We start from the raw sequence: 27,982 nt of genomic DNA, 5'->3' as shown, positions 1-27,982 counted from the left end.
AGCAAAAGCAAGCATGCTCTATTTTCACTCCTAACAATGACACAATGAAAATTTGTTGATCCTTCTCTAAGGTAAACCATATTGTAAACCACAGCTTCTGCCTTTTAGCCTCTCTGTAAGAACAGTGGCGGGACTGAGAACATAACTTTGAGTTACACAAAATAAACTAGGTGTCTTAATAACCATCCAATCTGTTTTCACAAGTAAGTGATTTAGCTCCTGTTGGAATCATCAGGTCCCAGTCATGAGCTCAGAGTGTTCCATGAGGGAATGGCGTCGAATCACGGCGCCCAATCGACAGGCATGCTCTGTGGAATACGGCTCTGCATGCAGATGTTATACCAAGCTCTGTGCTCATAGGCCGCAGGTCAGTCATTACGTCTTTTAGCCATTTCCTGAGCAATAATAGTCCTCATTGAATTTTTATCAGTATGTGTCACACTAACTGACATACTTAATATTCAACTAACCAGAGACCGTGACCAGACCATATGTTAGGCTCATTAATGTGGTTCACTGGTTGGCTAGACAAGGGGATAAGGGGTGGCACTGCATGTTGTTACTCTGTGCCCAAAATCCTGTGGCACCAAGAATAACAATATCGTGTTGAGCCCTTGAACAAGGCCCTTACTCTCAAACATGTCCAGGTGCGCTGGACAGGTGCGCTAAGTGGCTGACATTGTGCTCTGACCCCAAAGTTTGCTCTCATCGATATAAGTGTGTGTCTCATACAGTAGGTGAGCAAGACGGTGTTACAAGGATTACATTTTGTTACACTTGATATCACTTACACAATGACAATAAAGGCATTCTATACCTCAATAAAATCTCAGCATTCTATACATGCATTTTCGGCTTCATTTACTTATTTAGCTGCTTATTTAGTAATTCAGTTTAAGTACTTTAAAAGGATACAAATTTGGGGGACAACAAGTCAACTGTTCTATCTATTATACTGTCACACCTGTTGCTGATTAGTAATCAGGTAACTGAACCTGTTCTATGATCTTGCTCTGAGCCGGTGGCAATTAGAGATCAAGCTTATTTAAACATAGTAGTGAATTTTGCTTGCTTCTCAGTCATTGTTATGACTCCTGCAGTATAAGGCACAGAGTGGCATTCAAATCAGAGCTCATTTGTGGGGCTCGGTGTAGCTCAGTGTTTCCCAAACCAGTCCTCCGGGACCTACAGACTGTCCAAGCTTTTGCTTCCACCCAGCTCCCTGCCAGACTGTCCACATTTTCTGTGGATCTTCGAGGACCAGAATGGGAAACACTGGTGTAGTTGGTCAGTGTTTTTCCTGTGTATTTGTCAGGTACCCGCAGGTTTACTGGCTTAGTGGTGTTGAGTCTCGGTGTAGTGTCTTAGGGCTCATGCATCTTGTTGACCGGCCTCTAGATCTGAATTTCTGGTCCTATTTAGCCAGTGTCCTGTTCCTGGATTCATGGTCCTGATTATCTAGCATTCCACAGCTGGCGTGCTGTGCGACTGGTATGTTGTTTTTGCGCTTTTCTGTGAGTGCCCTAGTTTTACTGTCCATCTAATGAGCGGCTAAAAACCCACCGGTTTCCCATTTCCTGCAGTGAACTGTTTTCAGGTCTCACTGGACAGTGGGCAGACGGCCTGGCACAATGGATGGATGTCCCAGGTTGGGGAGCTTTTGCTCGTGTGTATGAAGGCCAATAAATGTGTTTACCTGAAAGCTCTGAGTCCAAATCATGAGATTTAAAGACTGTCCTAGCAACTACACTGTCAATTACTATTGGAGCACAGTCTTATCGACAAGAACAGTGGGAAATCAAGAATTGTTAGCTGTCTGTCATAACCCACAAGGAGAGCATGACAGTCTAAACATAAAAAGAACCCAAACCGCAGAAATATATACAAAAACAGACTGATTTCAGTTCTCCGTGTGACCTCTAAGTCACATTGTGGAGGAGGTCACATTAAAGGTACAGTAGCGTGCATGCAAGCATATCACTTCTGAAGGCGTTGGCACTTTTGAACCGTCTAAGCCCAGTGAGGCAGGAAGTGGGTAGCTAGCAGGCTTGTGAGAAAATGTACATAAACTTTTTTTATAATGTAATTATGCCATCCATATCATACTAGAACATCCGTTTTTTGATGTACCAGTACAATCCAGATCATCTATCTGTATCACAGCAGCACACCAGAGAACATCTTGTAAATGACTGGTTGAAGAGAGTACTCCCTCCTAGCAAGAATATCAGAACACAGTTTAACATCTATTTCAAGATTCAAGATTTTATTTGTCACATGCACTATTGTTCAGTATAATGGCAGTGAAATTGTGGCAAAACAGCTGTCACTTCATCTGCTGTAAAATGCTCCGTGCATCAAACACAGCACCTTTTATCTAAACTATGTTCATTGATACATGAGGATATTCAGTGCTCAGTTTCAGTGCTGTAGTACACAGAACTTCATAGGACTTCCATATTAATAAGTCTGAATATCCTGCACGATGCCTTTTCTCAGCGTTTTGCGTCTGTCTGGATCAATGCAATGTGGAAATATATAATCAAACCTGCAGGTTTTCCAGTGACAGACAATCCAACAGAAAATAAACATCGCTTCCTATATGCAAAGTAGCTGTGAGTGCCATGTGATTTGACCAATAAAAATGATCAGCTAGTGGAGTCAAGGTCTCACTGGCCTCTTTTAAAAACACACCCTGTGCCACATACAATTCTTTTAATATCCATACATTCACCCACTGCAATAGAAAGTCTCTCAAAAGCAGACTCCTGGAAAAGAGCTTCATGTACCTGACCTTTTATGTAGACAACAGGTGTTAAGTGACATCCTACACAACAGCAAAATGTTCCATTTTTTCTTAACACGAAACATGAAATAATAAAAATGCTTTAGCATCAATAATTATGATGTAACACTTCCGGTACTTTAGACTGTATGGTGCTATGCATCCTGGGAAACTGCCAGTCACAGAAACAAACTGGTATCCTTAATGAGTCAGACATACTTCTGTCATGGAGGTCGCTACCTAACCCAGAGCCGAAAATTAAATAAGTAATATCAGAGAACAAGCTCCTTCTGTGACTTACAGTAAGTCCCGCTTTCTTGTTTTCCATTCTGATGAGTCCACATAGATCACAGTGCTGGTGCTACAGTACATCTATGCAAGAGTGTCTTCATTTTCCAGAATTTTGTTTACAAATATGGGACTGGTCACAACGAAAGATCTGCTTAAACCAGCCCTGATCTCCAAACACCTTCAATATATCAGAATGTTAAATCTCTCTTCTCCTCTTCCACACAGCTGTGGTCGGTCGCTACTCCCGCCAAGGCACACTTCTGTGAGTCATCGTCAAACCTCAGCTTCTCACAGTCAGTTAACTAGATCCACAAGGTCTCCAAAGACGTGCAGTGTTGCCCTGTGTCGAATGGGCGGAACATTAGCAGTTAGCCGCACAACACGACAGCTGCTCCTGCGGAATTGTTGGGAACAACGGCAGGCGGGTGGGATCCAGCTCGCCCAGGGGAGACAGCTGGCATGTGATCAGTCCATTTCTGAGATGTGGTGGTAAAGGCCTGATAGAGGACCACTTCTCCCACAAAAACCTTTGGCCAATTACTGAAGACCTCAAAGAACAAGCATGTCCTGAAGGCATAGAAGCGAGAAAACTGTGGAATGGATTTGGCCCCCTCTAGCACCTGCTGGAAAATACTCAGAAAGAAACTATTCAATTGGTCTGTTGAGAATGTTCTCTGGCAACATGTAGGACTGTTGGATGCAAAGCAACAGAATCCTATCGCATCTATGCAGGCAGGTATTTCAGGCCTGGGGTTGGATTAGGGTTCTGTGATTGTAGAATTTGCACATTTGCACGTTCTCCAGGTACTTCACTTTATTTCCCCAGTCCAAACACATGCATTTAGGTTAACTGCTGTTTCTAAATTGCCCATAGTGTATAACTGACATAGTGTGCAATCTGACGGCCTATCCTCAGGCTATCAAACTACTTAACAATTAATTGGTCGCTCCTTACTCATGCACCATGAACTTTATTTTGAGCTGTGTTCCCCCTAGCATTTCACTGCAGGTTACAGTTGAACTGTATACCTAGCCAGTGACAAAGCCCTTGAATCCCCCTTGCGTCCTTGATGGCCTAGCATCCTGGCCAGGTTGTACCCCTATGCTGCCTCGGACAGGCTTCAGACCTCTCCAAGATCCTGGCCAGGATAAGCAGTTGGAAGATGTACTGTATGGATATTTCAACAGAGCAAGGCTACTTAGAGATACAACAGTAAGACTCATCCATCCTGGGACATACACCACCAAATATATGGTACTCATTCAAACTGTATGTCTTGGTACTACCTGCAAAATAGCATAATTTCAAAAATGTATTGCCATACAGAACTCAACAAAGAACTCAGCTCAGAAACAGCTTTCAGACAAAATAGGAAGTCAGCAGTCATTGTCCAGACTGGCTAAAAACTTGCCAGTACCAGGTTACATACTGTGAGCAGTTAAGGGGAAAAGACCAACAAATGCACCTAAACTGGCCTACCAGCCCAGCATAGGCTCCAGCCCCCCAAATGGCCCTGACCAGGGGAAGCATTAAGAAGATGGATGGATGGATGAATCGATGGATGAAAATATACTGGTCATACACACCATACGTCAATCCAGAACAGCCTTACATTAGCTAACATCCGACATGCTGTGCAGCTATTCCATCTTGTTATTCCTACTGGTGTGGTTATGGTCACTTTCATCAAACACCTTTTTGCCGAAATATCAGTGTGGTGTAATCGACATAGAAATCAATAAATAAGCTTTTTTTTTTGCCTGTACGAACACTTCAAAAGCAGTAAGCGTGGGAATGAATGGACAATGGCTTTCACAAACGGAGAGTTACCCTCCTGGGTGTCTTCTTGTGCCGCTGTGGGTTCCCACACAGGAAATACCTCAGCTAGCACAAGGCAGCTTATCGCCTGCAGGGCTGTGTTCACAGTGGATGACGCCTCTTGGCAGAGGTCAGGCAGGTCTGTGACATCGACTCCCGTAAACCCTGCAGGCTGGATGGCTGTTTGCCGAAACCTCTCCATCTTCAGGAGTGCAACCTGTGCTTAAACGTCTGCTTGTAGCTTCCTGTCACACATGGATGCCCATGGTTTATAAACCAGGTCAATGCTGAAAGTTGAATTAAGATTAAATTGCATTTTCAGCGCACTGCTACAGCACACAATGCAGAGCATGGACCGGGTGCGGGAAATACTTAAAGCAAGAGCACACACAGGAACTCCAGAGCAGCTGGTCTCGGCCCTGTGTCATGAAGCAAGATTTCTTGCCTAGCCAGCTAATTTGGCGTATTTTTATTTATTTTATTTATTTATCCTTTATTTTACCGGCTCGCTTGCCCCGCGATCGTGACACAAACTATACATAGAATAAAATGTATTTATACGAAACAATGACACTGTTCTTTAAGTTCAGCGTTTAAGAGATTTTTAAACACATTCAGAGAAGGCAAGGAGTCCAAATTCAATATATTTTGTAATATGTTCCACTGATGTGGTGCATAACAACAAAAGGCGGATTTCCTCAGTTCTGTGCGTGTGGTGGGAGGCTGAAGGAGAAGTTTGACTGATGAACGGGTTCTGTATGTATTAGTGTGGAATGTCAGCAAACTACATATGTACCGAGGTAAGTTGCCCATTAAAGCCTTTGCCATAAAAACCAGGCAATGCATTTTCCTTCTAAGATGTAATGATGTCCACTCCACCATCTCATATAGCTTACAGTGATGTGTTCGTACTGTTGCACCAAATTGACAAGTAACCAAACATCAGGAGGTACAAAGATTACATAAGATCAATACAGATCTAAATACAAATAGGGACAAGTAAGAACAAACGTGTAAAACAAGACCCAGCACAGAAATACAAACACAGGAGGACTTAATTAACATGGGGATATATCCAACTGAGTACTGGGGCAGAGAACTCAAGCCCCAAACCCATGGTGGTAAGGTTATATGGTTCTCCACTGCACACTTAGCCCGTTCAAGCATGCGGCAGCCTGGGAAGCAGAGAGAAACACACAGGACAGAAAGGTACTAAACCCAGGAAAGGATGGGATGGCCAGCAACACCTGCAGGCCAAATGGGGAAACAATGGAACAAATGGGACAAGATGGGGACTGATCCTGACACCCCACACGAAAGAAGGTTTAAAACCCTAACCTGATAAGGATAGATGTGAGTATAAATCAGGTATATAAATGCCAGCTAAGAAGTTTACACCAGGGCTGCTGGTGTTGGGGGGTGAAGCGAGGACGGGTATGTTTTCTGGGACGCAACATGGCCTCCAGAAAATCAATTCCTACAGCTAAAACAAGGGGGAAAGTGTTTGTTATATAAGCATTTCCAGTTAATAATCCGTTTATATTGTAAGAGCGGGCTGTTTTTACACAACTTTTCCATAGGCTGCTCCCTCGTATTCACATCAGATGCCCAACCAGGCCACAGTCCAATACACCACTTTTCCCCATTTTTCCTTTATGTTCTGGTAATATTATCATAAGATTGTTTGAATGAATGTCAATCTGCATTCCTCCGGTGGCGTTACACAACACGGACTAATAAATGCCATTCGACCGCGAAACAATGTCCAAACAGCGAAGTTTGCTAGAAACTGACACGGTTTTATCAGCAAATAACCGTAACTAAGCGTGTCTGCGAAGGTTTTAAGAATTAATGAGAGAGGTAAATAAAAAAATTAGATGCATTTCTGCTCACAGAAGCACGGAGCACACTTGATATAATCTAGTGGAAAAACCTTCCTTTGTTAGGGTTTGCCTGGTTGTTGGAGATAACGCTTCAAACCAGACTTTTAAACAAAAAATGCTGCTTTTCTCGTTATCGAACACTGCTTTTTAAAGCGCGGTTGACAGTATTTTTTTTTAGAATAAAATTGGTGAGAAATTACATGTACTGTCAATAAAGTCCAAATTCATAAGAACCGTCAACAGAAAAGGTCCCCTAGCGAACTCACCAAAAGACTATTTATAAAGCCAGATACTTATAACAGGGGACACCGGCGCATTGGCCAAATGTGTTCGCCATGAAAACTCCTATGAATACTCGGAACAAGTACTCTGAAACAGCCCGTGTCAAACGATGAAAGTGAGGAATAAATACCAGATAGTAGATCAGGTCATACAAAGAGTGAAATAATACCAATAACTAGAGTAAATAGTAATGCAAGCTGACAGTAATACAGCCTGTACTACAGATGTTTACAGCGCAGTACACTGACACTCGGCGAATTTATTGCGGTGGAAGAGACCCGCGTGCGTTTGCGACGCATTCCGAGGCCACGCCCACATGTCCGCCCCCTCCTTAGGCTGAGAACCAATCAAACGTCGTAAAATAGCATCGAAGGACCGATACCTTTATGCGCGACTCAGAAAGCGTGAGCGAGTGTGAGAGACGCGGAGTTGGGTGAGCAGTCGTGGGAGCGCAATGTTCACATGTAGTCTGCAACTTACGGCTTCTGCAGCACCACTGCACACAGACCAGCACTGCTTTCCTGAAGTATAACTCGATAAAGATCTTCTCATCCGTTCATTTCTTTCCCTGACAGAGATGGATAGAACCGGCGTAAGAAGTCAAAAATAAGGATACATCATCCGAATGCTGGGTACGTTCATGTCATCTGCAGTTTTAGGTGACTGCAACAATTAACTAAGGCGAATCCCTAATGCGTTTATTGCAGAAGAAATGGAGAACTTAGAATGTGTTTTTTTTTATTTCCTCTGTCCTCCGTGAATTAAATTCAATACGTGGTTAAAGTTTTGTACTTTGATACTGGCTAAAAGATTAAAAGCACATCCACAGAGATTTGACCTTCTGTCATTTATGTATTTGGGCCATTAGGCTTTGGAAAATGGCGTTTTTGCTACCCCTGGACTTCCAGAATAACTTTCTGTGTGTCAGATATTTTTCTTTTTCTTTTCACCCCGGTTTCTCATATTTACTGACAGACTAAACTGCTGACCAACTAAAAACGGGCAAAATGGACATGCGCCATAACATATCAAGCTACGAGACAGAGATGTATCCTCTGGCTACCGGTTTATGGCTGACGCTGCTCTTGGCCATAATCTTTATCACCATCACCATTGTGTTGGGTAACCTGCTGGTGATCACGGCCATTGCCCACAATGCCTCGCTGCAGACCACCACCAACATCTTCATCACGTCACTTGCCTGCGCCGACCTTATTGTCGGTGTGGTGGTAGTGCCCCCCGGGGCCGCCATACTGCTGGGGGGGGAGTGGCCCCTAAGCAGGATGGCCTGTGATCTCTGGACATCGGTGGACGTGCTGTGCGTGACGGCCAGCATCGAGACGCTGTGCGTCATTGCTGTGGACCGCTACGTGGCCATCACGCGGCCGCTCCGCCACAAAGCCCTGCTGAGTAAGCGGCGAGCCCGGCTAGCTGTATGCGCTGTCTGGCTTGTGTCGGCACTCATCTCCTTTGTGCCAATCATGGGCCAGATGTGGCGTGATGCCGAAGACACTGAGGCGAAACGTTGCTATGACAACTCGACCTGCTGCGACTTCATCACCACCAAGCCTTATGCCATTGGCTCCTCCGTGATCTCCTTCTACGTCCCCCTGCTGGTCATGACCTTCCTCTACGTCCACGTCTTCCTCGTGGCCAGCCGGCAGGTACGCCTCATACGGAGGAGCCAGCAGCGGTTCCGGGAGAAGTTCGCGTCAGAGGCCCCGTCTGAGATGGCGTGGCACGGCGAGGCGGAACAGGGCAGGAGCAAGAGGAGGTCAACCCACCTGGTGGCGGTGGGAGAGCACCGGGCGCTGAAGACGCTGGGCATTATCATCGGCACCTTCACCCTGTGCTGGCTGCCCTTCTTTGTGGCCAATGTGGTTAGCGTCTACAAACGCAAAGTGCTGTCCATTCTGACCTTCCGCCTACTCAACTGGATGGGCTACCTCAACTCGGGGCTCAACCCCATCATTTACTGCCACAGTCCTGAGTACCATGCTGCCTTCCGGAGCCTGCTGCTGGGGCCCTGGCTACCATCCGCCACACTTTACAAAGGCCTCAGATCCTGGTGCCCCTGCTCCCCGGGTCCCAAAGAGATAGGGGCCCCCAGGGGGGGGCTTCTGCCAGAGCCGCCTGCTGTCTGACCGTGGCTGATGATGATTTAGGACCTCCGCAGGACTCACGGGGAAGGTGAGGCACGCCTTATCGGCACAGTTTGCCGTGTGTAAATGTTCTCACGTTCCGTAACTCATGCACCAGCTTCATTTACATTGCCCCCCCCATACTTTTTAAGCATGTCTCTGCCATTCTGTCTCAAATGTAGCTAATCTGAGACTTTTCCATTCAAATAATCTGCCCATTGCAAATACTTAAAACTCAGTTTTGTTTATTTTCACCTTTTACAAATAATGCAGGATTTTGAAGAACACTGTGTTCAGACAATATAATTGCAGTATTTTGTACATATTATGGTCCATTAATTAATTGGTTAAGCTTCGGGAGTAGATTGGTGTGAAAACCAACAAGCTCACCTGCCAGTATTTGCACATTTAGGTGACACTTGGTTGAATGTGATTTACTTTGGGTCCTGAAAGATTTACCTTGGCTCCCTGTAGGAGTTGTTTGGTGCTAATTTTAGTTATTAAATGCTTTGAGGCAATTATTTGTACTCTGCGTCATCTCTTGATGTTTCTGGGCTCAGTTGAGTGAAAATTAAATTGTTTTCTCTACGTGAAAGCCAAAGGAATTCACGTCTGGCAAGATGGAGTACGGCCAGATCTGAATAGCAGGGGAATCAAAAATGCAAAAACTTGACAAAAAAGACATTAAACTTATAGAATTCTTTAATATAACCTTATAGATGGTTATGGCAGATGTTCTGAAGAAATTTAGTGCATTTGTTTTATAAGGAACCCCAATGAATTGACTGGGGTACAGTCATTTGACAGCAAAGGTGATACATGCTCAACAGTAAGACTGTTTACGAAAATGCACCAGATACAAAGTCAAATGATATACAGAAACTGACACAAGTTTCTATATCTAGCTTGGTAAGGAATAAGATTCACCTTAATTGTTAATACATTTCTGAGTGTACCCCTACAAAACATAGGAAGCTGATCTGAAACCAAATGCTCTCATTTGAAGTAGTTGTTATGATAACCAACTTTCAGTAACACTTTACTTGAGGGGACACAAGTAACTTAGTAACTCAGTTATTACTCATATACTAATCATGAACAAATGTAGTAACTGCATGAAATGCACGAACATGAGACCAGTACGTAACTAACACTTGGTTTTTGGTGAAGTAAGCGTGTACTGATACATTATGTGTGCCCCCTGAAGTAAGGCGTTACTGTGTTACCCACCTTTGTAAAAGTAATGAGAGACTTTTTACCTCAAGAGACTTTTTACCAAATGTTAAATAAGTCTTTGTTACCTGCCTCAGTTTAAATCATATATGAATCACAATTTGCAAGGGATCCAGATCATCATTTTTCTTCTTCGTAAAAGAAACCGGGGAGGCTGATTTTATTTACGCTCACTTGTGTGACTAACCAATCAGATGTTGGTTAAGTAAGTAATTGCAGTTTTTACATCCACGTAACAGCATCCTATATATAAACCATGTGACAGACTTGGTGGTTCCCCAGCTTGTAGTTTCCTTCATTTTGGACTTTTCAAAGAGCTGTTGAAGTACGGATTACAATCAAACTCTTGGACGCTGTATTGTCTGTGGAATAGTACATTCAGTAATACTAGTATTTACTTTGGTGTGAAAGGAGTTCACGCTGCTGTGGTGATTGAGTGGATCCTCAGAAAGTGTCACTAACTGCATGAGCATTAGCTACACCTGGGGGGCTGTTTGTGGCTCAGGGATCTAAGTCTCTTTCCCTGTGATCAGAAGGTCACTGGTTCAAATCCAACCTCAGCAGAATAGTCAATTGTCTGTGGGCCCTTGAGCAAGGCCCTGAAACCCCAGGTCAATGGGAACCTCTTTAAGTGGCTGCCCTTTGCTGACAAGCTTGCTCTCACCTATATCTGTGTCCATGTGTCAGGGGAAGCATGATGGGGTAGGTGAAAATAGAAGTTTCATTATTACTATATGTACACAAAATACTTTACATATTACAAATGGAGGGGGATGTAGTTCAATGGCAAAAACTCTAATTTAGTCATGGCCTCAAGCCCTGTGCATGTTGCGAAATCCAACCCCCCCCCCCCCCCCCCCACAGACACACACATATGGGTTAAACTTAAATAAAGGCCACCCCAACAGTCTGAAAGGGACATCAGCAATCCTGCTGGACTCCTGTGACATTCAGCAGGGTGCAGGCTAGGTACGATGGGCCTGATCCATAGACAAAGGTCAGTGTACGTATAAGCTGTGATCTCAGCTAAGGTGTGCATTGGGGTCTCATTACACCAGCTAAAGAGAGTGAAAAATAGTGCAATTACCACTCGCTGTTTGACAACGTAACTATAGCTGAGCTGGACTGTGTCACTGAACAAAATAATATAGCTACTGAATTTGACAGGACAAAGAAATCATTACAAACCATGTGTTTTTAATTCCCGTATAAACATAGCAAGTATGTTTTCACAATCACGTACATCTTCTAAATTTGACTGCTACAGGCTAACTGCTGCTTCTTATAATCTTCTTGTCTTGTGTCATGGAAAGACATAATTCATCCATCGTGAGGCTTTTTTTTCCACTGGAATCCTACTTTCATTGATGCTTTTCAGCACCGTTTGGCTTGCCTTATTCAGTGATCCTGTTGGACTTTACATTTATACAAATATATATATACTTTACATATATACATAATCACAGTTTTATTCAGCAAGCATGAGGATACTGGCATATTGAAATGTGTATTTCTTACGATGTTTATATCACAAAGTCCAAAATTATCCTTTTGTCTAAATACAGGTGGGATAGATGGGTTACAATGTCGGCAGATCAGATCAGCTGAGCCGCAGCACCCCAGTAGTGCCTAAAACGTTTAACATCCTTGCTGTCCGCATCGAACCTCTGCTCTCGAAATGGGAACACTTCTGAGTGTGAATGTCTGCCTGTCCCTGAGGTCCTATGGCTCAACAGTTGCATTTTCCAGGAAAATGAAAACCCACTGCATAATGTGATAGTACATGGCTGACAGATTGATTTTTTACTAAAGAAGTTCTCTACATTACTTTGTGTAAATGGTGATTAAGCAAATACACAGACTTCATCCCCCCATGCATCTTCCATGATCAATCAGTTAAATTTAAAATACTGTGCTAATAATAACTCAGACTCAAAATAATAAGCCTCAGACCGATAATATTTTAATTTCTTATTTTACTTCCCATTAAACATAGACTTCAGCTGTTACGGTAATATTTAATCTGCCTGCAGCAGGTAATGCCAAGGTCGTGGGTTTGTTCCTTGTACTTTTTCTGAAATTTCCTTCTGGATTAATGAATTACAGTATCTGTCTATAGATCTATCATATTTTAGAAGACTGAAACATAATACTGTCTTTATATCTCCAGTTTGCAGGACAAGACACCTGCAAGCCAACTGACTGTCCTGGATACCCTGACACCACCATGGACCTACCAAAGTGCATTCTGATTGGGCATCTCAGCGCTGCTGATGATGTTTCTTACCAACCAACGCCCCAGGCCCCTATCACCAGCTGATAGCACTTCCATAGTGCGCTGGCTGATACCGCCCTCTAGTGGCCACAGTCTCACACTCTCTCATCATGCTCAACACAGTCTCAAGAGATTTTTTTTATCAGCTGGTGGTACAATATGGACGACCGACGCAATGATTGGGTTTTGATTGACAGGAGCAAATGTAGCATGAAATTTGCAGTGGAACTTGTCTTAAATTATTTGGTATCAGTTCTTTCACTGTGTTTATCTCCAGACATGCTGACATCATTATTGAACAAGGTCTCGACTGAGATATTTACTTGCTTTGCATGAACCCATCTGCCCTTAAAAGGAAGGCAGACATCCCATGCCCATATTCAATGTGGACATTCTGCCTTGGCATTCCGAATAGGCTTTCAATGGAAACATTGTTTCCAGGTGTTCCACATGGATGTTCCATACAAATATTCCTTGCCGGTGTTCTGTATGATCATTCTGTGCAGATGTTCCATGTTCAATAAACACAGACCAATCGGCAACTGCACAGAAGCAGTGACAATCAGAGACTGCAAAGCCACAAGGAGACCTCTCGTCTACAGATACTGTAACATCAGCCCAATGCATCATACTGTACGATGGTTGGAACTGAACCTCACAATAAAAATGGCTAATGACAATGGAAAAATCTACGTATATCATACATTGTTTTTGAAGTTGATTGGAGTTACAATAGACTAAAACTTCTGGAGAACTCATTACTATATTTTCAAGTGACCAGATATTATAATAGAGAATACACATGGAAGGGAACACGCTGAGCATTTTCTGTGCTATGGTGTTGAAATCTGTGTCATGAGTCTTAAGCTGTGATGGTTTTGGCTTTTTTGTAAAGTGATCCTTCTTTTCAGATGTTCCTGCCAGATCTTGTCATAGAGGCTGAGAATCAGCCAGAGCAAGATTCCATATGAGGTCAGATCATCTCTGCACCCAAATCTATGGCCAAAACCTGGAAAAATAATCACATAGTTTGACTGCAGTTTTGCATAGAGGCTATTCTCCACAAACGATTCAGAAGGACATAGAGGTTGGATTTTAGATTGAGCAGCTGGCTCAAAGCTATAATAGTATTGTAGCTCCTGCCAATGCAGTAATTATTTGCACTGTTCAGAGGATACTTTTATCCAAATCACTTATGTAGCATAATTACACCGTTTGCTTATTTGCACAATGGGATATTTTTAAACTTATTCAGCTATAAAACCACACAGTGGCTGAGACGAGACCCCACGGTGTTCTGGTGCCTGCTGTTCAGGGACACTGTAACCCTGGGATCTGCATTCTGTTGGTGAGCCTTTGTGACACCCAGGGTGGTCGAACTGATTGCGTGTGCATGAATATGCATTTACTGCCACAAAGTATGCCAGTATATTCTGACTAATAAACAATATTTACACAGGGCTCCTTGACAATAACCTGTTCTGACTGAAAATGCTATTTTTTTCTCTGGCTTACTGATGGTATTCATTAGAAAGTATAAACCACTATATTCAAATTGCTCCCATGAAGTGAAAAAAACGTGAATGACGTGAGGAGAAAAGGGTGCTGGGTCCAGCAGCTAAATGTTTGAGTGTGTGCCATTCACAAAAACAAAAATACAGCCAGTAATTACAGAGTCACTACCAAGTGAATTACCAGGTCCAAAAACATTTAAGATGAAACACTTGAGGCTCTGTTGCTGAGCTTACTGAGTTTGGCTACACTTTGACGCTTGCTCTGTGAAATCAGGAAATCTTTATATGGTAAACATAAACGAAACATAAACTTAATTAAGTCTGTTCATCAATCTTTCTTTTAACTAATGGGGGGTGTTCCATGAAGCAGGATTTCTTGCTTAGCCAGATAACTTATTGGGCTAAATGGACTTAATGTTCTTTCATTTACATTTAGCCCAAACTACCTTAAATCCAAGAAGTTATCCAGCTAAGCAAGATATCCTGTTTCATAAAACACCCCCCTCATCTTTGATCAGGGTCGTGGGGATAAACAGAATTGATAAACAGGCCATTCCCATGTCTTGAAATGCCATTCTGTTATTCTTGTGCCTTGAGATCATAGGGCTGTCCTACTGTTACGTGCATGAGGGCTCTCTTGCAGAGTTTTCGAGCCATTTATGCACACTTTCTATAATTATGCGGACTTTATGTGAGGGAATTACCCACAATTCATAGCATTGTCATGTGAAACACGGGGTTTCCGGGGTAAGACAGGAAACGTAGACGAGGAACAAGCCATTTCTTTTAGTTTTTGTTTAATGATGCTGTTTTGACAAAAAAAAGAGTAAATTGATCATTTGCCAATGGCCTCCCTTCCACTCTGTACAGCAAGAGCCTGGAACACGATCAGATTAGGCAGTCGGTCCCTTAAATGCCTTGGTCATGAAGAAAGTGCAAATTTTTAATTGAAAAGTACTAAACCCACAATAATAAGGAACACGCTTTGGTGTTGTCAAGGGAATGTTGCAAAGTGCTGTCCCTATTTATTCCTATTTATATCATTTCATGCCCTTGCAGCCTCTTGCACTCTGTCACTTACCAGGTGATGTCAGTTAAGTCTGTGAGGGTTCAGGGCTTAAGGCTTAGGGGGGGGGGGGCATTGGGATTGGCCCCTGGTCATTTGAAATCTCTCCACTCGTTACACAGCGCTTCATTTCCATCCATCCATCTTCTCACTACATTTCCTGGTCAGGGTTTCGGGGGAGGGGCCTGGAGCCCATGTCAGGCAGCACGGGGCACAGTGGGGTAGACTCCACCCCAGGCGATATTCATGCACACGGCTGTACACTATGGAATATTTAGAAATACAGGTTAGCCATAATGAAAATGATTAAACTGCAGGAGAGAACCAGAGAACTTGAAGGAAACAGGGGAAAAAAAAGCAAGTTCCACACACAAAGAACAGCGGAGGGATTCAAACCTCGGACTCTGCTACATACTGAATCCCTGTGCCACTGTTCCTTCCATACCAGTCTAATAGCACCTTGGATGTGATTAAGCTAATGGGCTGACGCTAAAGTAGTTTGGGGTGTGATTTGTGAACCCTCAGGTAAATAGTCGTTTGTAGTTTGTCTATTGAATCATTTCTCGTGTCACAACCATGATACAACAGATGGGTGTGGCTCTGCCAGTTACCTTAGTTGCAAAGGGTAACGTGATTACAATTACTGGTTTGCCACTGACCTCCTACAAAAAAAAAAGTACATTTCAAATTTTTTTCCCCACACAGAAAAGCAGCTTGAAATCCAAGAACAGAGATCACAGGTTAAGTGTTCAGAAATGGGCGGTCAAGCTAACAGCATGAAGGTGAGCGGGATGAAATGGATCGCTCTGATTACTGAATGCAGGCAGTCGGGCTGCACATTTTCCCCGCGCTGGCAAGCTCAGCCAAAGCCAACAGGCTTACGGTTCATGACATTTATAAGTCATTAATCCCCCACCCTCCATCCTCAGAAAGGCAGTGAATAACCATGTTTAAAGACCATTACCCCCAGGCCTGAGGTTATGGAAACTAGGACCATGTGTAAATTTTCCTACTTTCCTGATACAATAGCAGGACCTATTAGAATTCTCAGGTCTTAGTGACTTCCCAGTACTCTACTGGCTGCCATTGGGTTGAACCAGCCAGTGAAAGACAAACAATAACTGTGTCACCCACAACAAATTCTAAAGACTCATTTTACCAGTTATTTGAAATGTGCTTTTTTTTTATGGGGAAGATGGTGGCACGGGAGGTAGTGCTATCGTTTGGCAACCAGAGGGTTGCAGGTTCAAGCCCTGGTTCCTCCTGACCCCATCAAAGTGTCCTTGAGCAAGACACTGAACCCCAAATTGCTCCCGGTGAGCTGGTTGGCGCCTTGCATGGCAGCCTCTGCCACTGGTGTATGAATGTGTGTGTGAATGTGAGGCATGTATTGTAAAGCGCTTTGAGTACTCGTAGGAGTAGAAAAGCGCTATATAAATGCAGTCCATTTACCATTACCATTTATTTATAGCAATTAGTCCCTTACTGGCTAGCTGGGGGCTCTGTAGATCGGGGGAAGTTACAACAACAGGGGCCCTAAAGAATCTGGAATAAAATTGGATTGTTCTGGGTTGGGGCCCAATATAAATATGCTGTCATGGAGCCCAAAATCTCTAATGTCACCCCTGATGCTGGTAGAACATACCAAGGTAAGGGGATTGTGGGGGTTGGGGGTCACAGCTGCTGCAGGTTAATTACGGGTGCAGCAAAGGAGAGGTCACTCCTGTGAGAACTTCCCCATCATTTCAACCAGTGATGAAGAGAGATCTCCTTATGGACAGGACACACATGATACATTACCTGATACATTAAAATACATTACATGATACATTAAAGGCCTAAATATTGAAATCCATACCACATTTGTGTCATCGTGTGTATCGTCTGACATTCTGCATGGAACCAAAGAACCTGAATATGTTTAACACCACTAAGAACAGTCGCTTTACAACTTTTTGATGCATCTGATGAATTTTCTAATTCTGACATCCACACACACAAACCAAAGGCAACCTGGAAGCTCAAAGTGTGAGTGAATGTATCTGCAATACTATTTTCTCAAAAGATTCTTCCCTTGGTTTACCTTGTTCTAGCGGCAAAACTAATCTTTGCAAACATGAAAGTGAGAGCTATATACACTCACCTAAAGGATTATTAGGAACACCATACTAATACGGTGTTTGACCCCCTTTCGCCTTCAGAACTGCCTTAATTCTACGTGGCATTGATTCAACAAGGTGCTGAAAGCATTCTTTAGAAATGTTGGCCCATATTGATAGGATAGCATCTTGCAGTTGATGGAGATTTGTGGGATGCACATCCAGGGCAAGAAGCTCCCGTTGCACCACATCCCAAAGATACTCTATTGGGTTGAGATCTGGTGACTGTGGGGGCCATTTTAGTACAGTGAACTCATTGTCATGTTAAAGTAACCAATTTGAAATGATTCGAGCTTTGTGACATGGTGCATTATCCTGCTGGAAGTAGCCATCAGAGGATGGGTACATGGTGGTCATAAAGGGATGGACATGGTCAGAAACAATGCTCAGGTAGGCCGTGGCATTTAAACGATGCCCAATTGGCACTAAGGGGCCTAAAGTGTGCCAAGAAAACATCCCCCACACCATTACACCACCACCACCAGCCTGCACAGTGGTAACAAGGCATGATGGATCCATGTTCTCATTCTGTTTACGCCAAATTCTGACTACCATTTGAATGTCTCAACAGAAATCAAGACTCATCAGACCAGGCAACATTTTTCCAGTCTTCAACTGTCCAATTTTGGTGAGCTCGTGCAAATTGTAGCCTCTTTTTCCTATTTGTAGTGGAGATGAGTGGTACCCGGTGGGGTCTTCTGCTGTTGTAGCCCATCTGCCTCAAGGTTGTGCGTGTTGTGGCTTCACAAATGCTTTGCTGCATACCTCGGTTGTAACGAGTGGTTATTTCAGTCAAAGTTGCTCTTCTATCAGCTTGAATCAGTCGGCCCATTCTCCTCTGACCTCTAGCATCAACAAGGCATTTTCGCCCACAGGACTGCCGCATACTGGATGTTTTTCCCTTTGCACACCATTCTTTGTAAACCCTAGAAATGGTTGTGCGTGAAAATCCCAGTAACTGAGCAGATTGTGAAATACTCAGACCGGCCCGTCTGGCACCAATAACCATGCCACGCTCAAAATTGCTTAAATCATCTTTCTTTCCCATTCTGACATTCAGTTTGGAGTTCAGGAGATTGTCTTGACCAGGACCACACCCCTAAATGCATTGAAGCAACTGTCATGTGATTGGTTGATTAGATAATTGCATTAATGAGAAATTGAACAGGTGTTCCTAATAATCCTTTAGGTGAGTGTATATTGCATGTGTTTGTTTTAAATATATTAGATACAGGCCTATCACTGGAAAGCATTACTTTAAAACATTATATACAGTTTCATGTCATCTTTGGCATATTTAAATATGAAACATTCTCCAAAATTCAAATCCCACACATTACCAATTACAGAAACAGAGGTCAAGCTTATATGTTCAGATACACTGAGCTTTTGTTAACAGTCAAATAAGAAAGGCAAAGTGCGGCTGCGTGTGCGTCAGTGTTTTCTTTGTAATTCCCATTGTTCAGCATTAGAAGAATGTTTAATAAATGGATTTCAAGTTTTTAGAATCAAAATGGGTTAGAAGAAAATGAATACAAAATAATAAAAAAAACTGTGGGGGAAAGGATGAGGAGGAAAGCACTGGAATGGAAGGGTTTGTTTAACTGGGCGTTTGAGAAAGCGGCTCTCTTTCCCGTTCACGTTCCCATGTGAGCGCGGCACACATGCTGCCCGTCCTGCGGGATGCCAAAGCTTCCCCCTGTGGTACCGGCATGCAGTATGGAGAATGTGCCTGGAATGCAGCTTCCCCCTGTGGTACCGGCGTGCAGTCCGTACAATGTGCTGTGGTACCGGCGTGCAGTGCGGAGAATGTGCTGTGGTACCGGCGTGCAGTGTGGAGAATGTGCTGTTGTACCAGCATGCAGTGCGGAGAATGTGCTGTTGTACTGGCGTGCAGTGTGGAGAATGTGCTGTGGTACTGGCGTGCAGTGCGGAGAATGTGCTGTGGTACCGGCGTGCAGTGCGGAGAATGTGCTGTGGTACTGGCGTGCAGTGCGGAGAATGTGCCTGGAATGCTCAGCTTCTGTTTCACTATCAAAGGTAAAACAACAACTGCAGTGGACGCACCTGAGAGTGATTCATTCTGTTTAGTCGTACCCTTATACTAGGCTCAGTGTCAAGGTACATGGGTGTAAATTAAGGGGGAAATGGGGACACTGTAAACCCCCCCCCCCCCCACCATGCTCAACCCAAAATAATGTCCTTGTCAAGTTAATGGGGTATATCATAGTAATTTGGGTACACTGTGGTCATTTGGGTATACTGAGCTATTTTGGGTAAATTTGGCTAATATTATCTGCAAGATCTCCAAGAAGTTCTGGAATAGCGTTGCTTTTGAAAATATCATCAAAAGACCATATATATATACAGTGGTGTAATGCATGGACAATATGATACATGAAAAATTGGATACCACCTAAGCTCACATTGTACTCAGCTAAAACTAAATCATGCAATAGATGCCTCTAACTCCCAGGAGGACCACACTTCTTACAGAGATTCAACATTTTATCTTATCTGCTCAAAAAATGCAATTAATTTCATTCCAAATATTAAATGTATTTAAAATGGTATCTTTGCATCCACCATGTTGGGATGAACAGACTATGAGTACTAATTTTACAATTTGAGAAAGAGTAAAAGGTTAGAATATTAGTAGAATAGAGTATAAATTGCCTTCTGAGACCTCAGACCAAAAACCAAGTATTTTTATCCCATTTTTCTGGATCGATATTTCCTGTAATAAGAGAAAGGCTATGGTGCATAGAGTGTGAAACTCCACACATAAACCAGAAAAACCAGAAAAAAAATACATCAGGTGACACAGATCCACCAATCAAATCTGGATTCTAAAAAAAAACACTGAAGGTTATTCACAGCACCAGTCAATCGATGCAATCATAACTGTCATTTCTGCTCACAATATCACAATTACTGTGCTCATGTAGCTTTTGCCAGGGTATGAAAGAGTACTGACTGTCATCATTAAACGAAGCCTTCACAGCTGACTCCTCCCCTTTGAAGAGTCTATCTTCACCTTTTGTCAGAACAGCTTACTCTCTCCTTCCACTGATTACTGGTTTATTCCTCAATTGCCAACTGAAAAAAAGAACTCAGTACAATCAGTCCTTAAAGGGTCAGAGCAGATTGAATCTCTTACAAGGCAAAACAAAATGCATCGAAAGCCAGATGGAGCACACCGCATACTAGCTTTTCTAAGGTTAACCATCGAAAAACTAGCATGAAATGCAGTGGAGTGTTAGAAAATCAAACGGCACTTTGTCTAGGGGCACAATAACCAAAACTGAGATGAATGAGGGCAGTCCATTACTTTGATCATTTTGTTTTAAATTTAAAATATAAAAGAAGCTCATATTAGCTCTTTGGCATGCTAACAGATGAGTACCAGAGAAATTGTTTTGATGGAGTGCTCTTCTGATCAGGGAGTTAAAGCATAATGACGGTACCTTCCCTACATGTTTAGAGATGACTCAACAACAAACCCAATAATTTACAATCGGTTCTGAGAGGGATAATTTAAACCATGAGGCTATGCCACAAAGCCAACACAAAATGCGCGCACCCTTCATCTGTCCATGGAGTGGCGCCAGTTAGTCAGGAAATAAAAGATCCTGGCAAAGCTTGCATCTCTCCCATCCTTAAAGTGTAGCTTCTTTAACGATATAAAGAAAAAAAACTAATTAAGGAAATTCCCATGGATCATTTCAACCAAAATTTTATACTTGTTATAATCTTGTCAACATCAAAGTGACTGAATGTAAGTTGGGGGCACTATGCATGAGCCTGGAATTTCACAACAGAATCCAGTTTAGGTTTAGCTTTATGATTAAAATGACTCAGTCAAGGTCTAGCTTATTTATGTGGCCAGATAAAACCCTTGCAATACTTAATGACAGGAGCATTGGATTGTCAATTGATTCCCCTGTTGAACACAAAGAAGAGTTTTGTTAATAAATTTTTCATATTTATTTGAGTAATTAGAAATTGCATCTGTACTCCATATCTTCTCACCCAAGGAACACTTGGTACACATGTTCCCATCTCTGGGTGGTAAACACACTGTTCCTGCTGTGATTTCCTGCTTCTAGGTGATTTTTGTTCAGGAGAGCCAAACAAATGTGGGCTGTTTCCCGGGTAATAAAACATTTTGTTAGATTGATCACCAGAAGGTTGTGCTCACAGAGTTTCACATGATGGATTCTTTACGCAAAGAAGCAGGTCTAAAAAGGAAGGAGTTAAAGGCAAATAAAACACTTTCTTCAAAAGTCTTTTCCTTTTATAATAGCCTGCACCAAGAAGTGAAACAAGGCAGGGGAACAGGATTCATGCTGTGCGAAACATTTTCATAAAATGATGGGCAAATGCTGGCTTTTAGGCAGCTGTTAGTATGTAAAAATAGATGCTGAGGTTGGTCTTTTGTTCGTGCTCTCATCATCCCACTCGTCTCTCATATCTACAGAGCATTAATGGCCTTGATGACTAACTCCTATGCGGACGCCACTTTGCCCCATCAAGCTAATTAAAAATGAAAAATGAAAAGAAAAAAAAAACATTAACCTATGCCTCAAGACACTTAAACAGCCTGCATATAATGTAAGAGGACGTGAACATTTCCCATACGCTCAAAGGCTAATTTGGAGCTACTTCGAATTCCTAATGCTTAATGAGTTTGTTTAATATCCTGCATCGTCAAACCGAGTTTTCCTCCCTTCCTTTCTACAGTGACTTTTTAAATCGCAGTAACCCCATCTGAATTTTCACTGAGCTGAGTAAAGTACAGCGATAGCAAAGAAAAAACGTAGCGTATTAGAAACTGACAAAATGGGAGATGGAGAAGGATTGCAGGGCCTGTTTTGTACTACAAAGCAAGTTGGAGATACCTTGTTGGGGGAGGTGGGGCTTCTGAACATATGATGTCTGGACTATGATTACTTTCAAAAATGAATATACACTCACCTGGCCTCAAGGCCCATAAAGAAACTCCCACAAATCCACCGGGGGCAGCGGTCACTCATCTTGGATGTCAGTAACCCTTCAAATCGCGGTCAATAAACACAGCCAGGGACTCCATTGCATTTCTCCCTCCAGTTCCCACATCAACTGATATTTGACAACATGTACAAATGTTATCCGAAGTGCTTTCCACCCACGAAGCTGCTGAAGCAGCAGCGCATCATGGGATCATTTCATATCAGCAAGTTTTCTGTTTTTGCTCCCTACCCAAGAGATTACAATAAAACTTTTTTCTTGTAAAACTGGTTTGTAAAAATATTGAATTCAATTGTGTTGATCACTTCATAATTCATGTTTTCTTGCAAAAAGTTTATCGTAGGCAAGTTTCTATTACTTACCGAATAAGGTAAAACACCTGAGAAAAAATCTATGCAGTTTCACCTAACAGTGAGTTTTAATCTGCCAAGGTTCCGCTTATAAAGTCCTTAAATAATTTTTATTTTTTTCCGGTACAACAAAGGGGAAACCAATGGTGCAATAATTAGATTTCAAATGGGGGTAATTTATATTTGCATTTTATTCACCAAGCTTTGTGGAGAACGATGGCAACGGTGTTGGGAACAGCCATGTTATAACGGCGAATCAGCAATTAGCACAGGCTTTGTCCTATCAAGTGCCACATATTCCGTTTCATTTAGGGAGCTGAAGTGCCAACTGAAGGGGTGAAACTCTAGATGGATGAGAATAATGATCCTACACTTCTGTAAGCTAATCGTTCAAATACCGTTCTAAAACATCACAACATCTGAGATGACTAACGTGGCGATATCAGCACAATAAAACAAAAATATTAGCATTTCTTTTTGCATTTCCATTTTAGCAGACCAGGAACCTTGCACCAAAATAATAATGCTAAACTGAGGACATGCTACTTTGTTTTAGTTCCGCAAAGACAGCTCTCCTGTAAAGTCACTGCACCGTCCGAAACCAGTCAATAATAAATATGGGGAAAAGGGAAAACAGTGAGCTAATTAAGAGCAGCCTGTGTTTCAGGGGCTTGTGTGCAATAATGTGGCAGATTAACAGAGAAAAAATCACTTTTAACGATGATCAAAAACTCCATACAACTTGATTACTGCAAGACACAAATTACAGCTGCTTCAGGCATCCAAGCAGCCTGATCAGAATGCACATGTGTTTGTATAATTTTATACTTATTTAGCAGGCACTTTTACCCAAAGTGACAGACTTGATTTTTTTTCAGGGTGGGACGGTCCCTGAGCAACGGGGAAATCTCTGTGTGAGGTTGGGATTCAAACCGGCAACCTTCTGATCATAACCATAGATGCTGCGGATGTGGGGCATGGTTCAGATGGGAAAAAAGGTGACCATCCACTTGCAGCTCCTGGACAAGGGGGATTTGTTAACAAAACAGAACACAACGGGGAAAGCAAAAAACTAGGAATGAACTAAAGCATGGAGTAAAGATTACTCAAGAACTAAGACAACACAAGGAGCAGGACTGCAAAGCAAATAGCACACCACACCAACCACACATGCAAATACAATGAGAACATAAGAAATTTACAAACGAGAGGAGGCCATTCAGCCCATCAAGCTCGTTTGGGGAGAACTTAACTAATAGCTCAGAGTTGTTAAAATCTTATCTAGCTCTGATTTAAAGGAACCCATGGTGCTCCTCCGCGCTTCCCCCGTCAATTTTAACTCCATCTTAAGTTTCTCAACAGTCATACTCACTCACTCCTTACACCACATACACTCACCAACACATGCATCCAACACTCCACCTCTCACACAGGTGCGTGGGGGAGGAGAGTGGGCGGGTCTTCCTACACCCCCGCTCCCTGCCCGCGATGGTGGGGGGGCACTCGGGCGGTCGTCCGGCTGGCGGTGCCCTGGGGTTGCGGCTGGCGCTGGGGGGTGGCGTCCGTTCCCCCGCATGGCGGAGGGCGGTCCGGAGTGGATGGGCTTATGTCTATTTGTCTCTGTGTATGTGTCCGTGTATGTTGTGTGAGTGGGTGTGTGGTCTATGTGTATGGCTGAGAGGTGTGTCTGCGAGGTGTCTGTGTGGGCCTGGGTCCGAGGCTAGCTGCTCCTTCCTGGGCGCGGCTGCCTCCTTGGCATGGTTGCTGGCCCTCCTCCCCGGGTGGTGGCCTGGGGGGGGCTCGGGCCTCTCCGGCGTGGGTGGGGCTCTCTACCGGGGGCTGGTCGGCTCCCGGCCGCCTGGGGTCCTGGGGCCCTGGCCCTGGCCCGTGCGGGAGCGGCCGTCCCCCTTGCGGGGTCGGCTGCCAGTTGCCTCTGGTTCTCTGGGGCTCGTGCCCTTTTGGCTGCGGGGGGCTGCGCCTGGGGTCTCCCCCCTCCTCCTCCTGCTGGGGTGGGGACACGGCTGTCGTGGGGACGTGGGGCCTTGGCTCTTCTGTGCTCTTGGGGGGCTGTGGACGCCTTGGGTCTCCTGGGCCTGTCTCCGCTGGCCTCTGGCTCTTGTGGGGTGGGGTTGCGGCCCCCCACCCTTGCTATCAAGTGCATTCCATGGAGAAATTCACACGCACCCAATACACGTATACGTGTTCACACACATCCCCCACACAGAAGAACACACATGCAAACCCACTTCCACACTCCCTTCCAAGCACATGCAACGATTTTGGATGTCTGTATATCTGTTTTATTTTCTTTAATTCTGGTTGTGTCTTTGTATTTGTCCATTTTGGGATGTATTTCAAATGCTGTTTTTTTTTTGTTTTTTTTCCTTGCCTTGATATGTGCTTTTTACGTTACTCTGTCTTTCTTAGCCTCTCTCCCACTGTTGTCTCCCCCTTTGTTTTTTTTTTTTTTTTTTTCTCTCCTCTCTCGCCTCCTTTTTAATCTCTCTCCCTACCCCTTTTCTTCACTATCACTCCCTTCCGGACAGCTCGGCAACTGGAATATTTTACATGTGTTAAAAATAAAATACAATAAATATACAAATAAAAAGAAATTGACCTACATGAAGGGCCTATACAGAGTCTATAGAGCCCCTCATGGCAAAGCAAATATGTCTGACGCAGCAGTGCATTCAGACCATTATTCTGCTTGCTAAAGCTGCCGGACAGGACACATTTAAAAAAAAAAAAAAAAAAAAAGGAACCCATGGTTTTAGCTTCCGCTACACTAGCAGGAAGACTATTCCATACTCTAACTACACGCTGTGTAAAGAAGTGCTTCCTCAAATTTGTTTTAAAATGTTCTCCCGCTAATTTCCACTTATGGCCACGAGTTCTAGTATTTAGACTAATATTGAAATAGTCATTTGGCTGAACAGCATCCAGACCCGTTAGAATCTGTATTGCATTCATTGTAGCAGGACCAGTGGGTATTGCGACAAGATTCTATTTTCCTCAGCATACTACACTGCTGTTACATTTTACATGAACCATCAAAGAACAGAATGAGAAAAGGCATTTAAATGCGCAAAAAAACAAACTAGAAAACAATAAACCAACTCTTTGGCAATACAGTAGGATAATTAACAGAATCAAATAATATAAACAAAACCAGAAGTAAACAGGAAACAAGCAGGGCAAACCTATAACCAGGAAAACATAATACAGAACAAGAAGCACTGGGGAACAAAATCAATATACAAACATACAGATGAGGGGAGCCTGAGGTCAGCCTTGAACCCATGACCAGAGGGCTAACAGTTTTCAGCTCACACACTTAACCCAATGAGTAGTACGGTACTACAGAAACACAGTAGGGACTTGAAGGACAAGAGACTGGGTGGCGAACAGAATGGCCAGCGACACCTGCTGGGCAAAGAGGGAGGAGACACGAACGGCAGCATCAGACAGTGCAGACCCTGACAGGAAGTGGCCTGACCTGCTGAGGGACACGCTGCCCCCAGCACAGCATCATGAAACACAAAATCACAAACACAAGGCACGTAGATGGAATCATAATTTTGTTGATGCCATTTTCCCAGGTACAGCTCTGTATTATCTCTCCCCGTATTTAAAGGGTTTTAATTATTCTGAGCGGCTAAAGGCAGGATTGGAACAGAGCTGCACGTTGAAGCTAATGAGCATATTCCAGCAATCCTTTACTGTCTCTCATACAAACCATGGTTTATTCAAAAAGCCAGGTACTTGTACAGCTCATCCAAATGCTCGACCTGTCGATAAACAAAAACAGAAGATCAGGAGAGAATCCATTAGGTTTCCACAGCTCAACCCCTCGGCAACTACTGCAGATGTCACATGTGGTACATATTTAAGATTAGCTGTAAATTTAGTTAAAAGTTTCTTACAACCTTTACAGATTAAAAGTGGAGAAATTCAAGTCAAGCATATTAGCTCATAGATTCTAGATCATGACCTGCAGGTCGGAAAATCACCCTTAATCAGTATGCGTGCAGGTAAGAAATGACCAGTCTGCTCTTGGCAAGCAATAGACCAATTGCAGATTTCAACTTCCAGTCCCTCCCTGTACTGACACCAGAGACAATTGTTTTATTCTACTATTATTTAAGTCTATTTTTCCAGTACTGAATGTCCAGGGTGTCCAGCTCTGAATGTGCAGAGTTCCAGTGGTTTGGCAAATCGTCAGTCTCACCATTACAGCCCAGTTGAAATTCAAAGAGGGAAGTAGAGAGAAACACACACACACACACACACACACACACACACACGTAGAGTAAACATATCCTTATGGGGACCGCTCATTCATTTCAATGGGAAAAATGCTAACGCTAACTATGACAACCTTAACCCCTACCCTGCCCTAACCATAACCATAAGTAACCTAACAAAATACAAGTTTTTGCATTTTTAGTTTTTTCATAGCAGTCACCGATTTTTATAAAATAAAGTTTTCCCTTATGGGGACCAGGAATTAGCATTTGTATTAAAGACCGATGGTGTACTCTGTGTGTGTGTGTGTGTGTGTGTGTGTGTGTGTTATCTTTATATTACATTCTGGGGACCAATGAGACGTAATGAGACATAGTCTGCCAAGCCACTCAGCGCCATTTGGTCCCCACAACACACAGGTTTGTAATATAAAGATAATCCACATACACACACACACACACACACACACAGAGAGAGAGAGAGAGAGTACACAATGCCTCTTTAATACAAATGCTAAGTGTCAATGGATCTGCATTGGTTTTGGATGGGAATAGAAGGAAATACCATTTTAATGTTCTCTCTGCTGGACTGGATACATCTGGGGGGACAAGAATAGACCGTCCAGATAAATTAATGTTAAACCGAAAGAAAAAAAAACTCACAAGCACCTCTCTGCTGTGGCATTCTGAGTTGATGGACTGAAGATTTGGCTTGGTTAGCTGCCGAAATGGAACAGAACATGCCAACATGCAAAATATCTAAGGACAGGAGGAACCAATCAGCACATGCTGAGGTGATCACTGGCGAGGCGCTCAGTGCCTTGGCAGACTGTGTCTCAATACCCGTGATCAGAAGATCGCCGGTTTGAGCCCTGACCTCAGCCTAAGTCACAAGTCTGTGGGCCCTTGAGCAAGGCCCTTAACCCCCCA

The 27,982-nt window shown here is 43.2% G+C and overlaps 1 protein-coding gene across 3 annotated transcripts; it reads left to right on the top strand.

Annotated features, from left to right (window-relative positions):
• Positions 1 to 7,462: 7,462 nt before the first annotated feature.
• Positions 7,463 to 14,152, top strand: LOC111857312 (beta-4C adrenergic receptor). 3 transcript variants are annotated; one of them, XM_023838014.2, is made up of 4 exons: positions 7,463 to 7,493; positions 7,636 to 7,692; positions 8,036 to 9,250; positions 12,605 to 14,152. In XM_023838014.2, the coding sequence occupies exon 3, from the start codon at positions 8,068 to 8,070 to the stop codon at positions 9,202 to 9,204; it is 1,137 nt and encodes a 378-aa protein (XP_023693782.1). In that variant the 5' UTR covers positions 7,463 to 7,493; positions 7,636 to 7,692; positions 8,036 to 8,067; the 3' UTR covers positions 9,205 to 9,250; positions 12,605 to 14,152. The 3 variants fall into 3 exon arrangements, with proteins under 3 accessions (XP_023693782.1, XP_023693781.1, XP_023693780.1); XM_023838013.2 differs by having other exon boundaries at positions 7,477 to 7,692; XM_023838012.2 differs by having other exon boundaries at positions 7,477 to 9,250.
• Positions 14,153 to 27,982: the final 13,830 nt, after the last annotated feature.

The sequence above is a fragment of the Paramormyrops kingsleyae genome, chromosome 7 (assembly GCF_048594095.1).
Source record: "Paramormyrops kingsleyae isolate MSU_618 chromosome 7, PKINGS_0.4, whole genome shotgun sequence".
Taxonomy (NCBI): domain Eukaryota; kingdom Metazoa; phylum Chordata; class Actinopteri; order Osteoglossiformes; family Mormyridae; genus Paramormyrops; species Paramormyrops kingsleyae.
The sequence above is the reverse complement of the archived record's forward strand: the minus strand, read 5'-3'. Positions and strand labels throughout refer to the sequence as shown.